The sequence below is a fragment of the Macaca nemestrina genome, chromosome 3 (assembly GCF_043159975.1).
Source record: "Macaca nemestrina isolate mMacNem1 chromosome 3, mMacNem.hap1, whole genome shotgun sequence".
NCBI lineage: Eukaryota > Metazoa > Chordata > Mammalia > Primates > Cercopithecidae > Macaca > Macaca nemestrina.
Window position 1 is genome coordinate 149,575,983 of NC_092127.1, and position 27,735 is coordinate 149,603,717.

Below are 27,735 nucleotides of genomic sequence, written 5' to 3' on the forward strand. Positions count from 1 at the left end.
AGTGTACAGCACAATCAAAATTTTAATCTTTTTCTTCTTCTTTTTTTTTTTTTTTTTTAAGATGGAGTTTCACTCTGTCTCCCAGGTTGGAGTGCAGTGGTGTGATCTCAGCTTATTGCAACCTCCACCTCCTGGGTTCAAGCTATTCTCCTGCCTCAGCCTCTGGAGTAGCTGGGATTACAGGTTTCCACCACCAAACCTGGCTAATTTTTGTATTTTGAGTAGAGACAGGGTTTCACCATGTTGACCAGGTTGGTCTGGAACTCCTGACCTCAAGTCATCTCCCCGCCTCAGCCTCCCAAAGTGCTACAATTACAGGCTTGAGCCAGCGTGCCAGGCCCAATTTCTCTTTCATAGCAATAATATTCACGAATGTTCCTAAGAAGCAGGGTGGCCTAGTAATTATAGAGTTGGAGTCTTGTTACCAGGCTGCTTGGATTCAAATCCAGCCTCTGTCAATGAACAAGTTATTTAACTTGTGCTTCAGTTTCAACATCTCCAAAACAGATATAATAAATAATATAAACTCTTAGGTATTTTGTAAAGATTAAATGAGCTAATATGTGGAAAATGTTTAGAAGAAGTTTGAGAAACATTAGTCCTATGTTCTTCAACAATACCAAGTAGGAAGACCATAGATATGCTTCTAGTTTTGAAAGTCTGTAGATCAAGGAGTATTTGTAACCTTCCAAAATGAATTCACATATTTCCTTTTTTTTTTTTTCCCATGGTATCAGCTCTTCTTTTTCGAGGCAGTGCAGAATATACCTTTGTTTTCAGATGTAGCAAATATTGCTATTTCTAATGCCATAGCATTTTATTGTTAACTATATTTGGGGGAAAAACTGAATATAATTCAACTGGAATCCTTAAATATCATGAATGAAAATCCCTATATATATGAAATAAAATACAGGCTATTAATGAAATATTCATTATAAATAATTTTAAGTGGTCCTATTTTGTATTCAACTATGCCAAATTTAAAAGTCTTAAGAACTATTAAGAAGTGTAGTAAGGGACCCCAAATTGTGTTATACTTAATGTATTCATTCACAAAGCCAGATTCTTGAAAATAGATATTTTAGAATATGTTTGTAGTATTGTGTGTGGGGGGGGATTTTATTCCATTTTGGGTAGTTTCCACAGTCATAAGTTCAGCTGAAATTAGAATGAGGTCAATTTTGAGGTAATTAGTTCTGATACTTTTTAAAAGCTTTATGATATATTTTTGTAAGTGCAGAAAATGCCTGAAAAAGGTCTTCTAATTTTCTGGGGGAAAAAATACAATTTCTTCCCAAGCACTCTACCTTTTTAATGATCAGAGTTTAAGATGTTTATTTGAAAGTTCTATTTTTACAGCGGAAAGCACAATTCTTTCACAGGCTGACAAGGTCAGCTTTGTTGAAACTTTCCAAGTTGGTTAATCTGGGTTTAGCTTTATTGTATCCTCAGGATAGCATGGACACACATTACGGCCCTGAAATGCCAGTTACTAACTCCCATTGCTACTCATTGCAGGGCGACAGCGGTGGGCCTCTTGTTTGTGAGAAGCCTGGAGGACAGTGGACATTATTTGGATTAACTTCATGGGGCTCCGTCTGCTTTTCCAAAGTCCTGGGGCCTGGCGTTTATAGTAATGTGTCATATTTCGTCGAATGGATTAAAAGACAGATTTACATCCAGACTTTTCTCCTAAACTAATTATAAGGATGATCAGAGACTTTTGCCAGCTACACTAAAAGAAAATGACCTTCTTGACTGTGAAGAGCTTCCTGCAGAGAGCTGTACAGAAGCACTTTTCACGGGCAGAAATGCTCAACCGTGCACTGCAAATTTGCATGTTTGTTTTGGACTAATTTTATTCAACTTATTTTTTCACCTTCATTTTTCTCTTATTTCAAGTTCAATGAAAGACTTTACAAAAGCAAAGCCAAGCAGACTTTGTTCTTTTGCCAGGCCTAAGCATGACTGCAGCACAAAATTATCAACTCTGGAGAGATTGAAAATCATGCAGGTGCTACAGTAACAGGTTATGGAATGTTCTCTTTTATCCTATCACAAAAAAAGACATAGATATTTAGGCTGACTATCTCTGCTAGTTTTTGTTTCTCAAGCTCAGTGCATAGTGGTAAATTTCAGTGTTAACATTGGAGACTTGCTTTTGATTTATTAAAAGCCAAGATAATTTACACATTTGAAGTATTTACTATTACCCTTCTAATGTTTGCATCATTCTGAGAACTGATGAAAGACAGCAATAAAAGACCAGTATCATCCATTTAGGTAGCAAGACATATTGAATGCAGAGTTATTTAGATATCAATATTAACACTTGACTTTATAGGACCCCATTCTGGATGTATATCAAGATTCGAAGTCTCTATAGAACTTTCCTCATAGCTGGGTTTGTTCAGGATATATCAGTTGGCTGATTGAGATTGCAACAACTAGATCAATATTTATGGACAATATTTTGTTTTACTTATGTGGCAAAGAACTGGATATTAAACTTTGCAAAGGAGAATTTAGACGAGAGATGCAATTTTTTAAAAAGAAAATTAATTTGCATCCCTCACTTAATTAAATTTACTTTTCAGTTTTCTTGTGTTCATCCATACCAACAAAGTCATAAAAAGCATATTTTAGAGCACAGAAAAACTTTGCATGCAGTAAAACATTTTGTAACTTTCCTCAAAAGATGTTTAATGTCTGGTTTCTTCTTGGTAATTAAAATTTTAGAAATGACTTTTAGCTCTAGGCCACTTTACACAACTCAATTTCTGAAGCAATTAGTGGTAAAAAGTATTTTTCCCCACTAAAAAGCTTTAAAACACAAATCTTCGTATATACTTAATTTAATTAGGCATCCATTTTGCCTTTTAAACAACTAGGATTCCCTACTAACCTCCACCAGCAACCTGGACTGCCTCAGCATTCCAAATAGATACTACGTGCAATTTTATACATGTCTTTTTGTATCTTTTCTAGCGTAAACATATTTGAAATTCAAAAAGTTGTTTTAGCAATTTCTATATTATTCATTTCCTGTCCTGCAGTTTGTATAAACCTAAGGAGAGTGTGAAATCTAGCAACTGAATTGTGGTCACAATTTTGTGAAAGTTCAAGAACATTTGTCAGTTTTGTTATAGTTGTAGGTACATATTTAATGTATCAACTTTTAGCCTTGCTCAACTTAGGCTCAGTGAAATACACATATTATACTTAATTTAAATAATTCTTAATACAAATAAAATGGTCTAATCACCTTTTTTTTATGGATATGGGTGGCAAGTTCTAAGAAATTGTTTCTGTCTCTCTAACAGCATGCTGGCAGCCTGTTTACCAATCACAGTTCACCTCCCTTATATCTCACTCTCACAGGTTCATGCTCTTTCATTTTAGAGGATCAGTGGCTCCTTGACTGGTCTGAAATTAGAGGTTGCTAATAGTCTCACAGTACCCATTGAGTGTCCAGTGGGAACTTTAGTCCTGCTAAGGGCACACAGATCTTTAATGTCTAGAGTACATTTTGGGAACCCAATACAATTATTTTATAAATCTTTTGTATAAGATTATATCCCAAAATGTATACTATTAATCAATTTTCTTATCTACTGACAGCAATGATATGATACTTGGCCCCCCCCAAATTTGGTGAAGTACACTGGACACCAGATCGCATCAGCTTGGGTAACTTTATGTAAAAGAGTTATTGACTTGTAAACGTGACCCTTTAAAAGCTTCATACAGATCCCAGCCTCTTTAGGTTAAGGTCTAAATGTGTTTTAGAATTCAAAATTTTCCAAATTTTAAAAGGAAATACAGTTTAGCACTCAGTAATGAAATAATATATTTGTAGCAAAGTATATGAATGATTACATTAAGTACATAAATAGCTTTACATTTGTTCAGGGCATAGAATTTAGGCCTAATTTATAAAAATATTTCAGTTTTCAGAGGTTTGGAGGTTTTGGAATTGTGGATACAAGATTGTGACCCTATCACATTAGCACTCAGTATTTTCCTCTATTCATATGTACAGATAATTCAATTCTGAAAATTGATCTTTTTCCTTAGTGTTTTTGGCTCATTCTTTGTCCTTAGATGCTAACCTTTTTATTTACAAGTGAACATACCTCTAAATTATTGTTTATCAGGAGACGACGATCTCAGGGAATGAATGCCAACTGCTGCGAGGATAATAAATGATATGACATCAGTGATTTTCCATATAAGGCAAAAGCAATATTCTGGTAAAAGGCATGCTTTGTGACTTTCCTTCTAAGTTCTGGTACTAATTACAGTTGGATTTGGCAAATGTTTATAAGAGTGATGATGATTTTTCAGTATACATTATTTATGAAATAGTTTATTTATAAAAACAGTCATAAGAAAGCAGAAAGCAACTTCCATTAACTATGTGAGATTTTGAAAGTTCTAGAAATCAGCTTATGTAAAAGACTATTTGCAAGAAAAACAGAAGGCTACAAAAATGTTAGACCAAAATAGTAGGCAGAAGGTAGAAAACTAAACCCTGAGAATAACAGTCATTAAGAAGACCTTGATGTAGACGTTGCATATGAGCATGGAGATTCAGGAAGGAAATTCTGGATGATTGGTGGCTGACAACTTTCAAATATAATAAATAGAGAAAGGATTTCAAAAGAACTTCAACAGGAATATATGATTTTATAGTAGCACCTGGCCTTACTTAGCATAAAGTAGTTTGTTTGTTACAACTAAAGCCAGCATACATGATTTGCAATAGCAGTAAACTTGCTATAGACATTCCTGTCCTCAAATGTATTTTAAAACCAAATTTTTCTAAGAACCTCATAGAAACCTCCAGAGAACAACCTGTATTAGTTTCAGTTTATATCTCATATTTTAGAGGCTCCAAAACCTGAAAAGTCTCAGGGTATTGTAAAAACTATGAACCTTCAAGTGGCCTCTGGAAGGTTGTTTTGAAATTGATTGTATCACTTCAATCAGGCTATTGTCAGTTTTAAAATACAGGAAATTGCCCAATGGGCTGTTTGTCTGCCTGATCTATGGCTTCAGTTTCCTAACTGACAACATCTATACAGAATCAGATCTCATAAAAGGTCTTCTCTTGATTGGAACCTGAGAGAGGAATGCATTCCTGGTCCCTGATGAAACCCTAGAATCCCTCTTTCCCCTTTCCAATGAAGGCTCCACCTCAGGAAAACACTGAAATGAGCAGAGAGATATGCCTGCATCTTCAGTCAGAAGACCTAAAGCATCTTCCCACAGAAAATAAAAAGCTATTCACAGACACTAATTGTATTTTAAGCAGTATAATTATACCCTATTTTAGGTACCTTGTTGTTTAAAAGGCTCTTGGGATTTTTACCTGTAAATTAACCATCTACGTGTTTTCCGTATTTCCTCTGAGTCCTAACCAATTCATTAAAAACTACTTTTTTCTTAATAAAAAAATTCAGATTGGAGCCTGACCATTTAAAGCATTTCTCTAGAATATAAGATCTCCTAGTAAAATAAATATATCTCAAATGACTCCCCTTGAAAATATTTGAATTTCTAAGAGAATGAAAATGCTTTTACAAAATCCAAAAAGTTTTACAAAAGCATTGGGTTCTGAATTAAATATTTCACTTCCTTAAACTCTGTCTAGGTCAAACTCTAGCCCTCTATTACAAATGTATATACAAACATACAATAATGGTCATCATGTCAGCTCTTCCAAGCCTAGTAAAATGCTCATGTCCCTTATGGAAAAACTAGTCATTCTTGCTTGGAGAGATATCTCTTCAAAATCCCTCTTCCAACCTTGAAAGAATACTTGCAACTCCAGGGAGGGTGTCTAGCTTTCTTAATCTTTGCAGGGTCTAGCCATCTCAAAGGCCTTAGTTTCAGAGTAGCCTTGATCTAAAGCAGTTTCACACAGAGATAAGTTTCCTTGCTCAATAGCACAGGAAGTTGCTGACTTCATTGCAAATACAGTAGAAGGGCCAGGCTTGGGTCTTCTTCCTGACTTGTCAGCTGATTGGTTAGCATAGTTTGATGTCACTTGATTCATCTTTCCAGCCCCTCTCCACTTCTTGAGAGCTTCAGTCCTCTCCTCTGGAGTTAGTCTGTCAAAGTGCTTAGCTCTCAGAATTGGAGATGGAAACAGGGATCCCTGAAGAACTCTGTATACAAACCTAGGTGACAAGAAACATCATTAGAATTAAATTCACCTCAAATGCATTATGGAAAACCCCCTGAATACTAACCAATTAAAAAAGTAAAAGGGTCTGGTGGCCACTTGGCTCCTGAAATAAAGGGGGAGGGTAACTGAACTCTAATATAAAATGGAGATAAAACAATATTAAATAAATTAATATTTGTAAAGCACTTAGAAAACAGTAATTGTCATGTAAGTGTTTATTAAAAAACAAAAATAAATAACATCTATAAAAGTAGAGATATAAATAGTTTCTACATAGGCTTAATGTTAGGTTAAATGAGACAATACATACAAAGCAGGCAGAGTGTTGACACACAGTAAGTGTTAAAAATGCTATTTGTATCAGTTTCCTATGGCTATTGTAACAAAGTACCACAAACGTGTCCCTTCCTAGACTAAACTGGCAGTGTTTCTTCTGGTATAATGTTCTCAAAAGTCTTGTGACTCTCCTATGTATGTCACTGGGATTTATGCCACTAGATAAGAGGTACCACCACAGATCTTTCCTGTATAACCTCATTTCTTTTTCTGGTTACTACTACAATGGTTGAGGAGATCTAGGAATCACATAACTAATCTCTTCAGCACTAGCAGAAAGGTTGTCCAGCTATGCTCTCAAACTTCTCTCCAGAGCATACTCCTAACAGTCAATCTCCTAACTTTAGCAACTTTTGCAATCTGGATAGCCTGAGAATTTCCTAAACCAAGTTCCTTGTGGCTTAGCAGTTTTCCCTTCAGTATCTTTCCTCTCACATTGTACTATAAGCAGTAAATCAGGACACACCTTCAATACTTTGCTTAGAAACCTCCTCAGTCAAATATCCAACTTCACTGCTTACAAATTCTGCTTTCTATATTACTGTAGAACACAAGTTAGCTAATTTTCCTGCCAGTATTTGAAAGATCCACTTCCCTCAAATTCCCGAAGCATGTTCCTCATTTTCTTCTGAGTCCTCATCAGTGTACTTGAAAATTCATATTTCTAGCAACTTTCTGTGTATGATGATATATGTATTCTCTACATCTGATGATACAGGCTTTCTCTGACTTCTTCATTTTCTTCTGAAACCTCACCAGCAGTAACTTAATTTTTCAGTAATGCAGGATTGTTTTCATATTATAAAAGCAATTAATGTAATTTACTACACTAACAGTATAAAAAAAGAAAATCTTATCTCAATTAATACAAACATTTATATTTTTTTAAATGTGAAAATAAGGAATAGAATGGAACTTCTTTAATCTGGTTAATGATATAGTCATAAAATTCTATATAAAACATCATAATTAATAGGGAAATATGGAAACCTTTCCTTCTGGGATCAGAAACAAGACAAGTTTCCCCAGCCAGGTCAATAAGAAAAATCAAGTGCTTACATATTGGAAAGAAAGAAACACAATGGTCATTATTTGCTAATGGCATTACTGTATATGTAGAAAATCTAAAATAAAATATTGGAACTAATAAGTAAATGTAGCTATCAAGATCACTGATTACAACTTTAATGTCCATATTTCTACCAAGAGCCTGGGTAAGGAAGTCTAACAGGATTTTTCTATTATGTGCCTCAAAATTCTCCCCACCTCTGCCCATTATCCAATTTCAAAGCCACTTCCATAGTTTTCTGCATTTGTTATAGCAGAAACCTATTCTGGGTACCCAAATCTGTATTAGTTTCCTATGACTGCTATACCACATTATTACAAACTTGGTAGCTTAGAATTACAAAAATCATTCTCTCAATGTTTTCAAGGCAAAAAATATGAAATTAGCTTCACTGGGCCAAAATCAAGGTATTGGAAAGGGCGTGCTCCCTCTGGACCCTCTAGAAGAGCATCTATTCCTTGCCTCCTCCAGCTTCTGGTGGCTGATGGCATTTCTTGGTTTGTGGCTAAGGAATCCATGATCCCATAGGCATAGTGCCTTCTCCTCTTCTGTGTCAAATCTCCCTCTGCCTCTTTTCTTATAAGGACACTTGTGGTTACATTTAGGATCCACCTGGATAATTCAGAGTAATCTCTTTGTCTCAAGATCCATAATGTAATCATTTATGCAAAGTTCTTTTCTTGCCACATAAGATTAAATTTACAGGTTACAGAGATTAGGACATGGAAATCTTTTAGGGAGTCATTTTTTAAGTATACCACAAAAATACTAGAACTATACTGTTAAAGGCCCAGAATTTTTAAAGCCAAAACCTTAAAGTAATTGTTTTTTCAGAAATTCTATAAGTTCATCTTGTCAGTTTTTAATCTGGAAGCTGGCAATAGCAATGAGCACTACAGAAGTATCTTAGTTTCACAGTGATATTGTTATATATAAGTACCACTGAGTAACTCAGATGGGTTTTCTTATGCATTTCTAGAAGAGACATTCATCAGCAACAAAGGATTGTGTCCGTTGTGCTGTATGATACAGTTACAGATTACAGCGGGCAAACTCTTTCTGTAAAGGGTTGGATAGTAATATTTTAGGCATTGCAAGCCAGACAAATTTTGTTGGAACTATTCAGTTCTGCTGTTGTATTGCAAAAGAAGCCATAGATCATATGTAAATGAGTATGGTTTTATTTACAAAATCAGACAGTAGGCCAAATTTGGCCTGTTTGCCACAGTTTGTTGACGCTGTTATAGAATAACATGAACTCACCACTATGACTCTCATTTATGTTTAAAAAAGGAGAACAACTATTTGTTGTAATCTTTTCAGCTAAACAGATGTTGTGAAACTGCAGAGACAATGAGTTCTGAGTTCCAAGAATCTATCTATATATTAAAAACCCATGTATTCTTCTTAGTCATTTCCATCCCATACAATATTATAAATCAGATTAAACTAGAATTGGGGGAATAACTGAACTCAGATAAGGGAGGAAAGTTGAAAAGTGTTCAGTGTTTACAGACTGTAGTAGAGATTGCTACTTGTCCCTCAATACCCATTCTCCCTTTCTTCCTTTTAGAAACTCCAAGATTTTAGCCACTTAGTTACAATGTACATATGTAGGTTCATGCCACTACAAGAAAAACAAACAAACAAACAAACAAAAATACAAAAACAAAGCTGCTTGCCCTCTACTTTCCCATTCCTGTATACAGGGGCAAGCAGGGTTGGGGATCAGCTGAGGAGTCATCTTCAGTCATGCAGATGAGGGCTGCTATTGTTGGAATTCCCTCCAAAACTCATGTTGAAAGTTAGCGGCTGTTTTTACAATATTAAGAGATAGGACCTTTAAGAGGTGATAAGGCAGAGCCCTCATGAGTGAGATTAATGCCATTATAAAAGGGCGAGTTTGATCCCCTTTTGCCTCTTTGCCCTTCCACCATCTGAAGGTGCAGTGTTCAAGGTGCCATCTTGGAATCGGAATCATCAAATCTTCTGGTGGCCTGACGTTAGACTTTTCAGCCTCCAAAACTGTAAACCAATAAATTTCTGTTTATAAGTTACCTGTGGTATTCCACTGTGGCAGCACAAAATGGACCCAGACAAGGGGCTGACCATTGGGAGATAGCAAAGTAAAAAGATAGAGGAAAGGATCTAGGTCCTTAGATAATTCTGTGAAGCAAAGCTACCCTATCCCTGTAAACTGTCAACCAGATAAACTTTTTCATGAGAGATAAATCAATCTCTCGGTTTGCTTAAGCCACTTATGTTCTCTGATAAAACAGTTAAAACCAATATTTTAACTAGGACACAAATTGACTTTCTCACTACTAAACAGGATGGCCTGCCAACCATTCTTAGTAGTTACTTGAAGGATTCCTAGCCTATGATTCCATTTATTCTCTCAATGATAAAATAAATACCATACCTGGGCAGAAGAGCAATGCACGTTGTGAGGATACAAACTAAATAGAATACTGGATCCAGCATGTGCTCCTGCATAATCCAGTAGGGGTTGGATGGTGGGTTGCAAGTTACACACATGGCTCCAAAAACTATGGCAAATAAAAAATAAGACAAGATGCTACCAGTGATGACCAGCATGTGAATCCAAGTCTGTAAGACAAGACGAACAGAGGAAATGAATGCTCTCTCACTGATACGGTATTGCCACCTGGACAAATCTGCTCCATTAAAGAGACAACACATCTAAGCACTGGATGAATGGTGTAACAAACCTTAGCAAACAAAATATAAGATATCAGAGAGATGGGAGTATCTTTTGTGAATGAGTTAGCTCACTGTTTGAATTCTGTAAAACTAACTCAAATGCCAAAAGGGAATTCTGTTGACTAGTTTATTCTATACTATCCATGCACCAAGAGGTGTCTGGATTTTCTCCTTAACTTTTTTCATATAGTTACTCATTGGTCTGTTTCCTTGTTAATGTAATACCTTAACCCAGTGAACCTCAAACTTAAGCCATTCAAATAGGTGTTAAACAGTACTGTTGCTCATGAATACTGTCATTCTGCTCCCTGAGTAAGCATTCAGATGGATGATATTTCCACACTCCCTTGAAATTAAGCATGGCCATATGTCTTGCTTTGACTAATAAAATGTGATTACAAGGGGTATGTAAAACTTTCAGGTTAGAAGCATGTAAGAGCTGGTCTGCAGTTTTCCATGCTGTCTCCTTCCTTCCATACTGACCAAGAAGTTCTCTCAGAGGACAGTTGCTTCTAGAGCTGTCTGGACTATCAGCCAACTTTATATGAGCAAGAAATAAATGTCTGCGTGTCATACCACAACCTAGCTACTTTCATATTCATGTATATCTTGCAATATGATTTTTCTTAACATTGGCTCACTAATTAAGTAACTTTATCTAGAAAGAAAAGTACAATGAGATATCATCCCACAGACACTGGTTAGGATGTGGAGACAAGGGAACCCCTGTACATTGTTGATGGGAATGTAAATTAGTACAACCACTATGGAGAACAGTTTGGAGGCTCCTCAAAAAACTAAAAATTGAGCTACTGTATGATCCAGCAATCCCACTGCTGGTTGTACACCCAAAAGAAAGGAAATCAGTATATCAAAGAGATATCTGCACTCCTATGTTTGCTGCAGCACTGTTTGTAATAGCCAAGATTTGGAAGCAACCTAAGTGTTCATCAACAGATGAATGGATAAAGAAACTGTGGTATATCTTCATGATGGAGTACTATTCAGCCGTAAAAAAGAATGAGATTCTATCACTTACAACAACATGGATGGAACTAGAGGTCATTACGTTAAATGAAATAAGGCAGGCACAGAAAGACAAATACTGCATGTTCTCACTTATTTGTGGGATCTAAAAATCAAATCAATTGAACTCAGGGACAGAGAGTAGAAGGATGGTTATCAGAGCCTGGGAAGGGTAGTGGAGGTATCAGGGGAGGTGGGGATGGTTAACGGGTACAAAAGAAAAATAGAAAGGATGACTAAGACCCACTATTTGATAGCATAATGGGATGACTATAGTCAATAATAATTGTATATTTTAAAATAAAGGATCTATTTGGATTGTTTGTAACTCAAAGGATAAATTCTTGAAGGGATGGATATCCCATTCTCCATGATGTGCTTATTTCACATCATGTGCTTATTGTATCCCTGTATCAAAATATCTCATGTACATCATAAATATATACAGCTACTATGCACCCGCAAAAATTTTAGAAATAAAAAAAGAAATTTAAATTAAAAAATGAAGAAAAGTGTATGCCTACTTTAAATGTATGAGGTCGGTGCAAAAATAATTGCGTTTTTTTGGCACCAACTTCATAATATTAACATTCTCTGTTATAAAAGAGCTGAGTCTGGGGTTTGATTAATCTTTATTATAAAGAGAAATTAGCAAGAATTACTGTGATAAAACATAATAGCATCAAATGAGATATCTCTTTGATATAATCAGAAGTATGTAGTATTTAGTGTTATTTAGTGCAGTATGCAGTATTACCTAAAATCATGGTGTGTACTATTGCTAGCACATATCATGCTTTTTAGGAAAACACTGCTTTTATTAATCTCTTTTATTTTCTAGGGCTATAATTTTCAAATAAGTTAGATTTTCTTCTTTTCTCTCCTAATCTTGCAAGGTATTTCCCCATGGCAGATATCTTCACAAGAGTCACACAGACTGCTTATTTTTTAATAAAATGTACAAACAACTAGAAAAATGTTAGCTAACTCCTGGATTAAGATCTTTATGCTGCTAAAACAGTAATTCCTTTTTTTTTTTTCTTTCTCAAATGTCTTTCCTTCTATTTGAGCCATATTGCTCCAATTTTTTATCTCTTACAACATGCTTTGGCCAGGCGCAGTGGCTCACGCCTGTAATCTCAGCACTTTGGGAGGCTGAGACAGGTGGATCACGAGGTCAGGCGATCGAGACCATCCTGGCTAACATGGTGAAACCCCATCTCTACTAAAAATGCAAAAACAAAATTAGCCAGGCGTGGGGGCGGGCACCTGTAGTCCCAGCTACTCGGGAGTCTGAGGCAGGAGAATAGCATGAACCCAGGAGGTGGAGCTTGCAGTGAGCCGAGATCACACCACTGCACTCCAGCCTGGGCGATAGAGCAAGACTCCCTCTCAACAACAACAACAACAACAACAACAACAAAAACATGCTTTTGGCAAGTGAGATAGAGACTTCATAGAGTTTATACATTTAAGTGAATTGATACAAAGAAGTGAAAGTCAAAGAATACTGGGTAAAAACCAACAAGGGAAGTGGGAAGTGGCAATGAGATGGTGAATAAGAGCATGAAGGGAAAGAGTTTGATACTTTCAGAATGGCTGACTTTTATTGACAAGAGATCTGCAGGGCCAGGATTTCTAGCCATGCATCCTCCAGCATAAGAAACAATTCTTGAATGATGCATCCTTTCAACAGCAGTCTCTGTTTTTCTTTGACTCTAGCTTTCACTCCCCTTCTTGGTGAGGACACCCAACATTGTGTGCAGCCTCGGCAAAATATTCCTCCCATAGTCAAAGCCTGTGACTGAAGCTAGGGAAATAGGATTCTATCACAATATAATAGACTTGGAGCACAATGGGGCAAGAGCAGAAAGAAAATGAATGGAGCCAGTTCAGACCAGAGGACCATCCTGACAAGTCTGTCCATTAGTTTTTGCTCTGTACATCTCCAGAGTCACTCTGGTTTCTCAGATATTTTTGCTTTTCTTTATTTTGTTCTATCATGGTTCTTCATTATATTTTTTAAATAATTTTTCTATTTCCTCAGGTTATTCAGATGATGTTGCTCATAATCAGTGAATCCAAACTGATACACTTTATGTGTTAAATCCTCTGGAACACTAATAAATGTCAGAACCTTTGGCATTTTCTCAGGTGGCCACCAAAAGTATCAATGCAATGGCTTAAAAATTGAATAGGTATAAAAACAATCCCAAATATTTCAGTTCTAGAATTTCCTTTACTCTACCCATCTGGTATTTGCAGATATTAACCTTTTACTACATTTTAGCTTGTAAGATTTTGTTATAGATTATAAGCAAAGCAAATAATGTCCAAAATAATCAGCCCTACTTAGGAAATTGTTATAAATAATTTTGTAATATAACTGCATATATTTTAAACTATAACCTTATTCAGCTATTTCCTATTTAAAATTCATATATTATCAGGATGGTAAACATAACCCCAAAACTGAATATTTAATAATTTATTTATCCATTCAAATATTTTTTGAGCACCTGCTGTGTGCCAGTCTTGTCATTAACACTGTATGCACTGGTGAACAAAATAGGTATGAACCCTGCCCTCACAGAGAGCATAGTCTAATGTGGAAGATAAACATAAATAAGGTAATCACTTTTTTTTTTGTTTTGTTTTTAGAGACAGGGTTTCTCTCTGTTTCCCAAGCTGGAGTGCAGTGGCATGATCATAGCTTACTGCAGAGCTCACTGTTGGGCTCAAGTGAGCCTCCTCCTCAGTCTCCCAAGTAGCTAAGACTGCTGGCATGTGCCATGACACACAGTTAGTTTTGTTATTTTTTGTGGAGACAGGGTCTCACTATGTTGCCTAGGCTGGTCTTGAATTCTTAGCTTCATGTGATCCTCCCTCCTCAGCCTCCCAAAGCTCTGGAATTGCAGGTGTGAGTTACTGCACTTGGCCTCAGATAATCACATAATTAAATAAATAATTATAAATTATGATTAGAGTTATGAGTAAAAGAAAGAGAATGGTATCAGAGAATGGGTGGTTAGGGAAAGGCTATGGGGGAAATTATATTTTTGATGAAATCTAAATAACATTTAAGTTGGGTAAAGTGCAGGGATGCAAGAGGGAATGAAAATTACCTCCATTAAAAGATAAATTAAGTGCCAAGATCCTGACGTGGTAATCAGTTGAATGTATTGAAGAAACTGAAAGAGGGATAAGATGGTTCCAGCCCATGAATATGTGGAAATGAGGTTGGAGAGAGAAGTACAGCATCACCGCACCATCTTAGGGCTTTCATATTTTATTCCAAGTACAATGGGAAACCACTGAAGGGTTTTACCCAAAGGGGAGCTAAAAAAAGATTTTTTTTTTTTTATTATGAGGAAGGCATAAAATCATCCCTAAAGTCACTGTACCAGGATTATGATACAACACCTTTTTTCCATTTTCACTGAAAGTAATCAGCTTGGTCTTGAAGAATGAAGGTTAAGTATCCCTCCAGTCTGTCTCACATCTCCATGAACCCTCCACCACTGATACTACCAAAGGGAGCAAGGCAGGTGTTTTCCACTTTCCCCAGCTACACATCAATCTCGGCATAATGGCATTCAGTGATCACCCAGAGTAGCTGTGATCACCCTTCTCCCATAGATTCATTACTCTTCTCATTACCACTTATCTTCAGGGTCACTGCTAATAGAAGACATATCCCCAAGCCTAAAAGATTTTAGGCTACTTCAGAGGCGAGAAAACCACTCACCAAACTCTTGCTTTCAATGATCAGATGGAGGAGAATGATGAACAGAGCAGCTGTGTTCAGGGGGTTTCCAAATGCAAAGATGTCAATATCTGAGCCCTGGTAGGTCTAGAAAGAGAGGACATTAGATGATCCTGGATAGTTGTGCAACTTGGTGTGGGTAACATCACTTTATCTACAATTCAACCAAGGCTTGAGTCCCTTCTACAAGGTCCCTATGAACTGGCCATTTGAAATAAACTTGAACATTTTCACAAGTAAGAGACTGACTCTCTCCCAGACAGGGCATCTAATCTTCAATTTTTTTCAACTGGAATTCCTCTTTATTCTGAATTATAATTGATCCTCCTGGAACCTTTTACTCACACTGCTAGCTTTTTAAGGTATAGAGAAATTTGTTCTATTTAACAGAGCTACAAATCTTTGAGGCAGCTATTATGACTATCTTTCCGAGGAAAATATACCCTCCTTTCCTATATGTCTTCAAGTCCTTAAACTATTCCTCTAATGACACAATTTTCTCATGTTTCACCATCGTCTTCATTCTCTTCTGAATATACTTCAGACTGCCTTGTTTATATTTCTCCTGAAGTGCAGTATAGCCAGAAAACTCTAGCAAGGCTAATTCAAATGATTTTATTTGAATAAAGAATAAAAATTGTTAATTTAGAAATGATAATCTTTTTCATTCTTAACACTGTGCTTCTATTAACACCACCCACGATAGAGGTGTTTTCTTTAGGAGAGGGGTATATGTGGATGAGCAGCTATACAACGCTGCTTTGTGCTTGGTGTTAGCCTAAATTTTTTAAAATTAAAGCTTATACATTCTTTGCTTTGTTACATTTCTTCCATTCTTTACCTGTAAAACGGATATTATAGTTTTAGAGACACTACTTATAGAATCTTAAATTTAATGCTCTGAATATCATTCGAGTAGAATTAGCCCAGCACTCACTAATAAAAGCTGTCCTATTCTGGCATTTCCTCTCTGATTTTTTTTAGACAGGGTCTCAGTCTGTTATCTAGGCTGGAGTGCAGTGGCACGATCACAGTTCACTGAGTTCACTGCAGCCTAGACCTCCTGGGCTCAAGCGATCCTCCAACCTCAGCCTCCCAAATAGCTGGGGCCACAGGTCCACACCACTACACTCACCTAATTTTTAAATTTTTTGTAGAGACGGTGGCCTCACTATGTTGCACAGGATGGTTTCAAACCCCTCAACTCAAGCAATCCACCTGCCTTGGCCTCCCAAAATGCTGAGATTACAGGTGTGAGCCACTGTACCCAGCCTGTCTGATTTTTGACTAATCTAATTATATAGCCAGACATCCAATTTTGTTCAAGTCATTGATAAAAATGTTTAAGCAGTACAGGGTTAACAAGAGGCCTAAGAGGACTCAAACTAGGTATGTCTATCTAAATTTAATCCATTACCTAACATATATTTTTGGGAAGATTATACTTTAGTCAGTTTATAATCAACTTGATTATATGAGCAATCTGCCCTCCTTTATGCTGATATTGGTGGCATAGTACAAAGAAGCATCATTGATTCATTAATAACAAATATACTGAGTGAACAAAGACTCACAAAATAAGGCACAAAGAAGCAGACCAGGCTTTGATAAAAAGCATCCAATAAGGTGATCCAGAAGGTATGGGGTAAGTATGCCTAGAAATGAAGCAGATAACGGGGAGGGAGTAAGATTAACAAGGGTCCAAGAAAAGAAACAACACAAGCCAGTACTTACATTTATTTCTGTGAGAGAAAGCTTCATTTCTTCAGGTGGTGTTTTTCAACAGAGGTAAAGATAAGGGTAACTGAATGTGATGGGTTCACAAGTAAACATGATGAAAAAAATCCTTGAAGGAATGTTTATTCAACTCATGTTGCCTTTATTACAGGATAAATTTTAAATCTAGCTGAAATACAGCCAGTAGTACTAACTTCTCCTTTCCTACTGATCAGAAAGTACTGTTCCAAAACTTCTCCAACTCTATCCATTCCTCTTTCTCTAAATTACTCCTTTCATTCCAATTCACTATCAACTGTCTCTGAATGGCTGGATAGCCATCTAACCACCCTCTTTGCTTCCTCCCCTCTTCTCAATCCAATCTTCCCAAATCAGCCAGATGGTCTTAAACCCATTTCCCATTTAGAAAAAAAAGGCAGCTTGCTGCCCTTTTTTCCAATTTCTTAAGGCAAATTGGAAATGGACTTAAAAAAATGTAAACCAGGTTATGTCATCTCTCTAATTAATCAAATTGACTCCTTCCACTCCCTCCAATGACTTCCCACTGCATTTCCAACACAATCTAAGTTTCTTCTCATGACCTATAAGGTCCTACCTGGTTTGCTCACTGAATAGTTCTCCAGGTTACTTCTTGCCATTTTGATTCTGCAGTATGGACCTTCATTCTTTTCCTCAAATGTGCCAGATCCATTCTTTCCTCAGGGATTTACCTGTGCTGTTCTCTCTGCCAGGAATTCTTATCCTGGACCTCCTACATGAGCAGTTCCTTATTACTTGTATCCTAGCTCAAATATCTCTTCCTCATACAGGCACACCAAGCCAGTCTAAAAGTTGTGCCCACTCAGGCGCTTACTACCATGGAAACCTGAGAAGTATCTCATCACCATCAGGAATAATTATATCTGTTTAATAAATTTTCTAGTTTTGTCAGTGGAATGCAAGCATCATAGAGTAGAACGCTGACTCTTTTATTCAAGTGACTAAAACAGTGTCTTGTACATACCAGGTGCCCAACAAATACTTATCAGGTTAATAAAGTATTCGTATACAAGTTTTCATGTAGTAAACTGCTTCCTACACAAATCTTAGAGAAAAAAAGAAAACATAAGAGACAAAAAAAGAAAAAAGAAAAAAAATAGTCAAATGATTGAAAATGACTTTTCAAACAAGAGCCAACTCTGAAGTTGGATTCTGGGGCTGTGTGAAGGATTCTGAGGCTGCATTCAGATCCAGCAGGAAAGAGTGCTATCATTTATTAGTGATATCTGCCATGAACAAAATTGGAAAAACATGTGTCACATCCCCGAGCTAGTCTTTTCCTAACATGTTCTCAGTCTTGTTTTCCTCCAAATGCAGAGGCTGAAGCTTCCTTGAAAACGTTACACTGTCTCTTAAAGAACAAAACTTTATAAATATACAAATTCTCCATATATGTTCTTCCATTCTTTAAAATAATATACTTGGAATTTTTACATCTGTCCCTTTTTATCCCTTCGTCCTCTGGAAAATCAAAGCAATGAAGATTCATTGCTTCCAGTCCACTTTTCTCTATATCTTCTTCTATTATTTCCTCATTGGATATGAGGGATATTCTGCCTACCTTTCTTTATACAAATGTCCATACAATCTCAGCAGAACCCCAATCCAATGGTAGAAGAGAATGTGCCAGAGACAGAGGGGCAAGCAAAATGCCACTGGACAAGAGAGAACCACTTAGAGATAAGTTAAAATATAACTTCATGCATCTGGGGAAATAGAGGTTGCTCAAAGAACCTAGAGTAAAACGAAAGAAATACAATTTTCCACGGTCACATGAGGAATAGGACTTACCAAAGTAAAGAGAGAAGGATCATGATTAAGATAAATGAGAGGCTGGAGGGATTAACTCACGGGGTCCACTGGAAACTGAAAGGGGAAAGTCTGGACATGAAGCCAAAGCCAGAAAAAAAAAAAAAAAAAGACTGTGTAGGTGACGAGACATGGGGGTGAGGCTTCGTGGAAGGGAAGCTTCTGATTGCAGACTTCCAGACTCATCTTTAGAGGAGAGAGATTCTGTAGCCCTGGAGAGAATATTTAATGACACTGAACACAGGAAAACGATCCAAGCATAAAACATAATTTTGTTGGAGGCCAAGTTCAAAGAAAGCACAAATTTTAGAAGGTAAAGTCAATGAAATCAGTTACCTTTTATCAATAGCTATATGCTGGGAAAATCTGCCTACCATGATCATGTTTTATATAACTGGCCAGTTAACTAGAACAATGTGTACAAAGGATTGGTGAAAGGATTCAACAACAGGAAACAATAATCTCATTTATCTCAAGGATAAGGACCAAAAACAATCTTTAGTCCATACAAATGGGCTTTTAAAATATGGGCTATAAAAACTTTGATTGAAAATCTCCCTCAACCCTCCTTTCCTCAATGGATTTGGAATTTCAATTATGCCTGGGGAGTGGGACAAGCTTCACTGACATCAATCACATGTTCTTGCATCCTGGCTTGAACTTGAAGTCAGACTGGACTCCTTTAGGAAAACCCATGTAGTTCCTTGGTCTGAATGGATTGGATGATATTAAAGGATTATAAGGACCCCTTCTTTCCTGAAAGCTGAATCTGTGATTTCTCTGTCGGTTGTTCTAGGTAGTGTAAGGACACTAAATGACTCTCCATTCCAGAAAGGCATTTTAAGTCAGAATAGTTAGACTGATGAAAATAAATGCATTTTTTTAAATTTGGGATTTCCTCAAATTTCTGGTTAATTCCGGAGGGTAAAAATGACAACACTGAGAGCTTACTATGGCTGGAAACTGTACCTGTATTATCTTCCTTAATCCTCACATCATTCCCATAAAGAACCTGCAGCACAGGCAAGTTAAAAAATTTACCAACGTCACATACCGCAGAACCAGAATTTAAACTGAGAGTAAACATAACCTATTCTTTCTAACATATACCGAACCACTTTTTAGTGGTGGGATTTCTTGAAAAATTACTTAACCCCTTCGAGGTTCAGATTCTTCATCTTAGAATGGGACCAACACTAGGTTCTGTCTCAATGTGTTTTCATGAAGATAAATCAGACAGGCGATGTCAAGTAGTTAGCACAATAGATGGCAATGGGGTTTAGTAAATGTTAGATATTATTGGTTGTAAGATCAAACTTTAGATTTCTTCTTATAAGTACATAAGGCCCTTCATAGATTAATCTGTATTTACCTCAAGGGCAAGTAAGTTAATATCTGCCACATGAGTAGAGATCTTTCAAAACAATCAGATATTTCAAACAGTTCTGAGTGGACTGCAATATTTGGCTAATTAAGAAAACACACTGGCTTTTACAATGGATATGGATCCATCCAAGCACTCTTGCTTTAACACCTACCTCTGATTTCTGACCACTTTTGTAAAGTTCAGGCAGTTGCATGAGGGTCTCTGCAGACACGTCTTTCTCCAAAACACCGTAAATGACGGGAGGGGCAGATGTGAAGAGGAGGTTGAAGAAGATCAAAACCCAGTAATCAGTCATAGATGTTCCTGAAAATCCACAAAAGAACTGGTACCAGAAAAGGAGGTTCACATAGGCCTAGAGACACAAAGAAGGACATTCAGATCTTAGAATCAGCAATGGGTGCTATGATTACACATTCCAAATGCTGCCATTTTGAGCTTGGTGACCTCAGCCTCTCTGCAGTTTTCTTATATAAGAGAGGACCACAATTTACCTTGCAGCTTTTTTTGGTAAATATTTTATTAAAATGTGCACATGTATGTACACACACACACAGACACACACATACACACACACCTATGTGTGAAATGGTCATCACCTATTATGTGGTGCTAGCTCTGTTCTAAGTGCTTTGTGAATAATTCATTTAATCATCATAACAACTTGGGAATTAGATTGTTGTTCCCATTTTACAGATCAGGAAACTGAGTGTAATTAACTGAATGCTTGTATCCTCCCAAAATGTATATGAAATCCTCTTGAAACAAAACTCCCTCTATCTAAGTCCAATATCCTTTCCTGTGGGCTGCCCTGCTTGAGATCGCAGAGCACTATCCCCACTGTGACAATGTTATGAGGTGGTACCTTTGGGAGGTGATTAGGCCATGACATCGGAGGCCTCATGAATGGAATCAGTTTCTTTATGAAAGAGACCCCAGAGAGCTCTCATCATCTCATCTCTTTTTATGTAAGGATATAATGAGAAATCTACAATCCGGAAGAAAACCCGCACCAGAACCTGACCATTCTAGTAGCCTCATCTGGATTTCCAGCCTCCAGAATGGTGGGGAAGAAATGTTGTTTACAAGCCACCTCTCTGTGGTACTTTGTTACAGCAGCCTGAACTAAGATACTGAGGCACAGAGAGACTAAGAAACTTGCCCAAAGCCATGTGGCTAATAAGTAGCAGAACCAGTATTCAAATTGAAGGATTCAACACTAGATGAAGAGAGTCTAGCCCAGTGCCTGGCACAGACATGGAGTAGACACAGCACAAACGTCCATTTTCTTGCCTTCTGGGTTGATAAATACATAGTGGTAAAATGGAATGGTGCCAGCAGAGTGGTCAACCATCCCAGTTTTCTTGGGACTGAGGGATTTCCCAGGCTTTGGGATTCCCAGTGCTAAAACCGGAACACTCTCAGGGAAACCAGGATAGTTGGTGACCCTAGAGGCCAGGCACAGGGATTCTACATGGTTTCCTGCAGTATTTTGTCTCAGACAAACTAAGTTCACTATAAAAAGCTCTGTGCTCTTAAGCAGGGCAGGCCACAGGAAAGGATACTGGACTTAGAGGGAGTTTTGTTTCAAGGCTGGGGGATACTTCCAGTTGATTCTTTGCCTTTAGGTCATTTCCCTAACCTCCCTGAATTATTATTTCCTGCTCTGTAAAATGAGAATTATACTACCTTAGGGCTTAGTATTAAGATCAAGTTAGAAAATGGTCATCATCAGCCGGATGCAGTGGCTTATGCCTGTAATCCCAGCACTCTGGGAGGCCAAGGCGGGCAGATCACTTGGAGACCATCCTGGCCAACATGGTGAAATCCTATCTCTACCAAAACAAACAAACAAACAAACAAAAAAAAAAAACCAGATATTAGCTAAGTATGGTGTGGCATGCCTTTAGTCCCAGCTTCTCAGGAGGCTGAGGTTGGAGGATAGCTTGAACTCGGGAGGCAGGGGTTGCAGTGAGCTGAGATCATGCCACTGCACTCTACTCTGAGGGACAGAATGAGATCCTGTCTCAAAAATCAAACACACAAACAAGAAAGTAGTCACGATCTGTAAAATGTCTTATTAAAAAAAAATATTGTCATCATAGATACACTAGAACCTCAAGACAAGGGCCACAATCCCTAGAATAGATTTTCAATTTCCTGATCTCTTGACCTCGTGATCTACCCGCCTCAGCCTCCCAAAGTGCTGGGATCACAGGCGTGAACCAACGTACCTGGCCAGAATAGATTTTCTTAGTCTAGTGTCTACGGACATGGATCATGCCCAGTTTCTAAAAATGTATGGTTTGTGGTTTGGGACACTATTCTGGGGGAATGAATCCATTGTCTTCATTGGGACCTCAAAGGTTGTCCAACATCCAAGAACCATGGTCTCAGAAAGATAAGCTGCTCTAATGGCTTCTGGTCCAAGCCCTTTGCATAGCATATAAAATATGCATTGTTTAGCTAGGTAAATAACAGATATCAATTAAGTCTGGAGATTATCAGTATGAATGGCCACTCAAGGATTATGGAGCAGGAAGACCACCGAGGTCCTGATTCTCTCTACTAATGAACACTCCCTCTCTTCGAGAGTGTATAGCATCTCCTCCTAATACTAGTATTTCTTTACTGTTGGATTCAATCTGGAGTTAAAAGGAGGTGAGAAGGTGAATGGATATTGCCACAATTGGGGAGAAGGTGAACAAATGCAAAGGTTTAAAATAAAAACTTGGGAGAGGGGCTCCTCTTTAAAAGCCATTGGCCACTAAGTTCTGGAATTGTAAATTACAAGCTGCAGTTTTCCCCAGAAGCACATACTCAGGCAGAGATTTCATACATTTCAAATATTTTCCTAAAGTATCTGAGTTTTACTAAACTGACTAACTGCACTAATTCTAATTAGTAAAGTCTTGAGCGATTCCTGAAAAGTGTATTGTGCTGCAGGAAAAAAAAAAAATATTCCTACTGATGGACATACACACTCACGCACACAGAGTTCTAAATTACACATTTGGGATCTCCTAAAAATGACTTTTTTCCCCCTGAAAATGGTATTTTAATAGATTGATATCAACCCATGTCTACTACTAACATACTACATACGGACTTTAAAAACTAAGAGTGAATTTGGCCTAAAATTCATGATATTTACATAATTACCCCTCTTAGAAGATACTTACATCTGATTACGTATGATTTTATAAAAAGAGGAAAATGAAATTTAAATAGTAGGCTGAAGATTAGAGGCCTGGATTTCTAATCAAATTCTGCCCTTTTAGGAATTAAATAATCAAAATATAATTCCTTTATCGTTAAATAACTACTGAGCACAAATACATTTTATAGGTTGGCTAGAGAATGCTTACATCTGTGAGCAACAGCCAGCTACATGCTAAGACATACTAGGTTTTCATCTGTATCTGTGTCTTTACTATAATACATGGGGCATTAATATGGAAGAGCTGATATTTTTTGATATTTCCAGTAAAACGGATGCAAACCTTTTCATTCTCTACTGACAGATAGCGTTAAACATTTCATAATTCTTCTTGTCACAGCCTTTTTTTTATGGAAGGTTAAAAACTGGATTTTAAATGAAACAGACAGGACTTAATTTAAATGCACAGGGAGTAGAAAATGTTAGCAGATGGACAAGCCTGGCAATTTGCTGTCAGCAGCTGAAACATAGCACATTCCCAGCTTAGTTCTGATAAGACAGCAAGACTGGTCCTGGCTGTTCCCAATACATCAATAAGGAAAGTGAGTTTAGCATAGGACACTTCCTCTTCATTCCTGATGCAACAGGCTTGGAAGGCATGAAGGGAAAAGGCACAAATTCTCTGGGGTTACATACCACATTCTTATAGAAAAAATAGAGAATCATGTTGGAAAGCCGTGTATAACACCAGTGTCCATGGACAAGAAGGAGCTTGCTGAGATGTTTGAACTGAGAAACGGCAAAGTCACTGGCCATCACAGCCTGCAGATGCAATGGGGAGAGAATGCCATCCTGAATGATCAAACATGTTAGAACAGACACAGCACAATTCTTGGGAAACTCTAAGTCTCATATTCTACCTTCTTCTGACAGCATTTGTTCCATACATGAATGAAAATCATTTTTTGGATTACGAGCTTTTATCTGAATTTTGTGCCTAAAATACCATCCCACACACACACCCACATATACATATACACATGTGCACACAAATAGGACACTCCCACTTCCTTCCTTTTCCTCTCATACCCTCTTCTTTCCCTTTTTTTTCCTCCCTCACCTGCCTCAAGATCTTTAGGTCCTTCATTCAAATCCTTAGTAGCTTCTTCAGAGTCAGAATTTACGCAGCTATTGCAGGACTAAAATATATATTCCTATGATTTAGGTAAGCTCTATTTTTAACAGGTGAATAATACAGCTAAAATTATCCAGGAAATGCCATAATACTCACCTAGTAAAAAAATCAGTGAATGGATAGGTAAACTTCCTGTCTCCCACTCCTCAGCTAGCCACACACAGCCTCACTCTGCCACAGAGAATTTACCGTGGAGAATGCTGCCTTTGGATGGGCAGGTCAAGGCCACAGAACTTGGGTGCACAATATCCACTCACCTGCATGCCTTCTTGACCCGAGACTCCTATTCCAATGTCTGCCACTTGTATCATGCTAACATCATTGGCACCATCACCTTCATGAGGCAGAAAAAAAGGAGAGAAACTTATGAGGAGTAAAGAAAGGGTGTAAATGTTGCAAATCGATAGGGGCAGCTCAAGTGAACAAATAAATCCTTCAAAGTTCATCCCTTTCTCCAAGTTTCCTGGAAGTAAGTTAAACAGAAATGAAGTGTCATCCCACTGCCATCAGGAAGAATTCCAAACTCAACACTGCTTTAAACTGCTTCACGCTATGGCACCTACCCAGACTGATCTTGTTTTTCATGTCACTCATGCTACCTTCCATTCTCCAGATACACCCTTCTCCCTGTAGCCATGCACGTGATAACACTGTCCTTATCACCGGCAGCTCACTTTGCTGGATTTCAATTTTTCTTGCTCTCAGCTTAATAATTGTTATATATTATATATAATGTATGATATAAATTATAAGTATTATATATAATCCATATGAATATAATTATAATGTAATAAATTCTAATTATGTTATATATAATTATAAATCCAGGAGTTTTCGCTTCGGAAACATCTGGATCCATAAGCTTGAATAATTCATTTATTTGTTTATTCAACAAGATAACTGAACAAAATTCCACCCTAATCCTGAAACTTTACTGCAGCAATCTGAAAAGTGATGCTATCTTTTCACCCAAGTTGTTAATAGGATATGATGGAAACCCAGGAGTTTTAGTGGCTACATCACCACCCTGGGGGGAAAGTTACCTGAGACTGGAAGCAGTCCAGAGGGAAAACAGACATTGAAAGAGAGCGCTGATATGCCAAGTCTTCAGCTTAACACTGGAGTCTCTGAGATCTTAATCTCATACTACAATTCTCTTCAGTTATACTCATTCTTTAGTGTCAAGGCTTTAATATCCACTAGACTCTTTTTTTTTCTTTTCTTTCTTTTTTTTTTTTTTGGGACAGAATCTTGCTCTGTCACCCAGGCTGGAATGCAGTGGCACAATCTCAGCTCACTGCAACCTCTGCCTCCTGGGTTCAAGTCATTCTTTGCCTCAGCCTCCCTAGTAGCTGGGATTACAGGCTCCCACCACCATGCCTGGCCAAGTTTCGTATTTGTAGTAGAGGTGGGGTTGCACCATGTTGGCCAGGCTGGTCTTGAACTCCTGACCTCAAGTGATCCACCCACCTCGGCTTCCCAAAGTGCTGGGATTACAGGCGTGAGCCACTGTACCCAGCCTGATATGCACTAGACTTTTGATTTTCAAATTTACATCTCTAGCCAATTTCCTATTCCTAAATTCCAGACTTTTATTCTCGCTTCACACCAATATCACTGCTTAGACATTTAATGGCCTTTTCAAACTTCACATGAGTAAGACCCAATTCCCAATTTCCCCTGCCTCTATCTCAGTAAATGGCAACTCTGTTCTTTCTGTTCTTAGACATAACTTTGGCATTCCCTTTGACAACTCTTTCTCTCATATAACATATCCAATATGCCAGCAAATGTCACTGGGTCTTTTTTTAGACCATGCCCATTATCTGACCACGTCCCAACCCTTCCTTTGCTCCCAGCTGTGCCCAAGCCGCCATCATCTCTTGCTGAATTATCAAAACTGATTTCGTATGTCTCTGCAGTCCAACAATTACTCTGACAGAACAGCCAACATGATCATTTTAAATTTAAGGCAAATCATGTCCCACTTCTGCTGAAAATCCTTCAATGGCTCCCTAATTTTACAATGTCCTCTAAGACCCTGTGTGATCTGGCCCCCTGCCGCTTATCTGACCTTTAATAACCTGCACAAAACTCCTCTCTTTGCTTAATCAGCTTTGTCCTCAAACACACCAAACATGGTTCCCCTCATGGCTTTCATTTTCGCTGTTTTCTCTTCCAGGAATGTTCTTCCCCGTGTCTCCCATGGCCCCTTTATGATTTCCTTCATGTCTCTGCTCCCAGTCAACCTTAGCAGTGAGACCTTCTTGGAAAATCGTGCTTAAAAGAGCAGCCCCAGCCTATCTCCAGTGCTCTACATCTCCTTAGTCCACTTTATTTTTTCAATAGTACTTATCACTATCTGATACCTTACAGATTTATGCTTTGTTTTACTGTATGCCTTCCTACTAGATGTAAGTTCCTTGTAAAAAGGTACTTTGTCAATTTTATATACTTTTGTATCTCCATTCCTTAGAAAAATGCCTGGTACAAAGAAGGCACTTGATAAATATTTGTGGAATGGATAAATGAATTGTCATGTCCTTGAATTTAGCTTTCCTGAAGGTAGAACACATGAATTTTTCAGTTCTGTGATTCAGTTTATTACTCGGCTTAAGCTTGTTGATTTGGGGGTCTGACACTAAACTAATAAGTCTGGACTATTTTATTGTTTACCATGTCACATCCCTACTACCTGGTTCACAGAAGGTGCTCAAATAGGTGATGGGAAGGAGTGAATGTGGTAGAGAGAAAGGGAGGAGGAAAATGGAAGGAGCACTGGGAGAGGAAAGAGACAGAAGGATCGGTGTCTGGTGTGGTGTGAAAGGAAGAAGTGCAGGACCTGGATTCATCCTCACTCACCAATGGCGAGGGTCATCACCTGGAGATGGCTGCGGACCAATTTCACCACTTCACTTTTCTGCAGCGGTGTGGCTCGGCAGCAGACCACAGTTTGACACCAAGATGTCAGTTCCAGGAACTGCTTTTGTAGACTTTCTTGCAGAGCAAACTCCAGGGTCTTCCCAGTGATAATGAGTCCAGCTCGTAACCCGGAGTCCTGGGGGACAGGAGGCTGATGTAAATCTACACTTAATGACACTTGCTCTGGCAGGGCTTGAGTTTTCTTCTGAAGTTCTTTCAAAATTGTGCTCATCAGCATCTCACAGGCATCCTTGAAACAAGAGGCAAAGGTGGTTAGCCTCCAGGCTCCCTGGCTGCCAGAACCAGTTACATTTTTTTATTGTCATTTTTTAGCAATTGCTGAATCAGGAAAACCTCAAATAATGAATAACT

At 37.8% G+C, this 27,735-nt stretch overlaps 2 protein-coding genes across 18 annotated transcripts in view; one reads left to right on the forward strand and one right to left on the reverse strand.

Annotated features, from left to right (window-relative positions):
• Positions 1–15,204, forward strand: part of LOC105487675 (corin, serine peptidase) — a 276,725-nt gene extending 261,521 nt beyond the window's left edge. For all 9 annotated transcript variants that reach the window (XM_071093630.1, XM_071093634.1, XM_071093628.1 and 6 more), the window contains one exon: positions 1,522–15,204. In XM_071093630.1, coding sequence (XP_070949731.1) covers positions 1,522–1,704 — 183 coding nt within the window. In that variant the 3' untranslated portion in view covers positions 1,705–15,204. The remainder of the gene's footprint in view (positions 1–1,521) is intronic.
• LOC105487672 (ATPase phospholipid transporting 10D (putative)) overlaps positions 3,829–27,735 on the reverse strand; it is a 137,058-nt gene continuing 113,151 nt past the window's right edge. For 6 of the 9 annotated variants that reach the window (XM_024794705.2, XM_024794703.2, XM_024794702.2 and 3 more), the window contains 9 exons: positions 27,304–27,613; positions 24,699–24,775; positions 23,943–24,068; positions 20,241–20,441; positions 16,692–16,772; positions 15,100–15,204; positions 14,477–14,542; positions 10,024–10,211; positions 3,829–6,188 (listed from right to left, as the gene is read on the reverse strand). In XM_024794705.2, the coding sequence (XP_024650473.2) occupies positions 5,858–6,188; positions 10,024–10,211; positions 14,477–14,542; positions 15,100–15,204; positions 16,692–16,772; positions 20,241–20,441; positions 23,943–24,068; positions 24,699–24,775; positions 27,304–27,613 (1,485 nt within the window). In that variant the 3' untranslated portion in view covers positions 3,829–5,857. Of the gene's footprint in view, positions 6,189–10,023; positions 10,212–14,476; positions 14,543–14,563; positions 14,691–15,099; positions 15,205–16,691; positions 18,915–20,240; positions 20,442–23,942; positions 24,069–24,698; positions 24,776–27,303; positions 27,614–27,735 lie in introns of those variants that run through there. The other 3 variants (XM_011751184.3, XM_024794706.2, XR_011621309.1) reach the window with 3 other exon arrangements.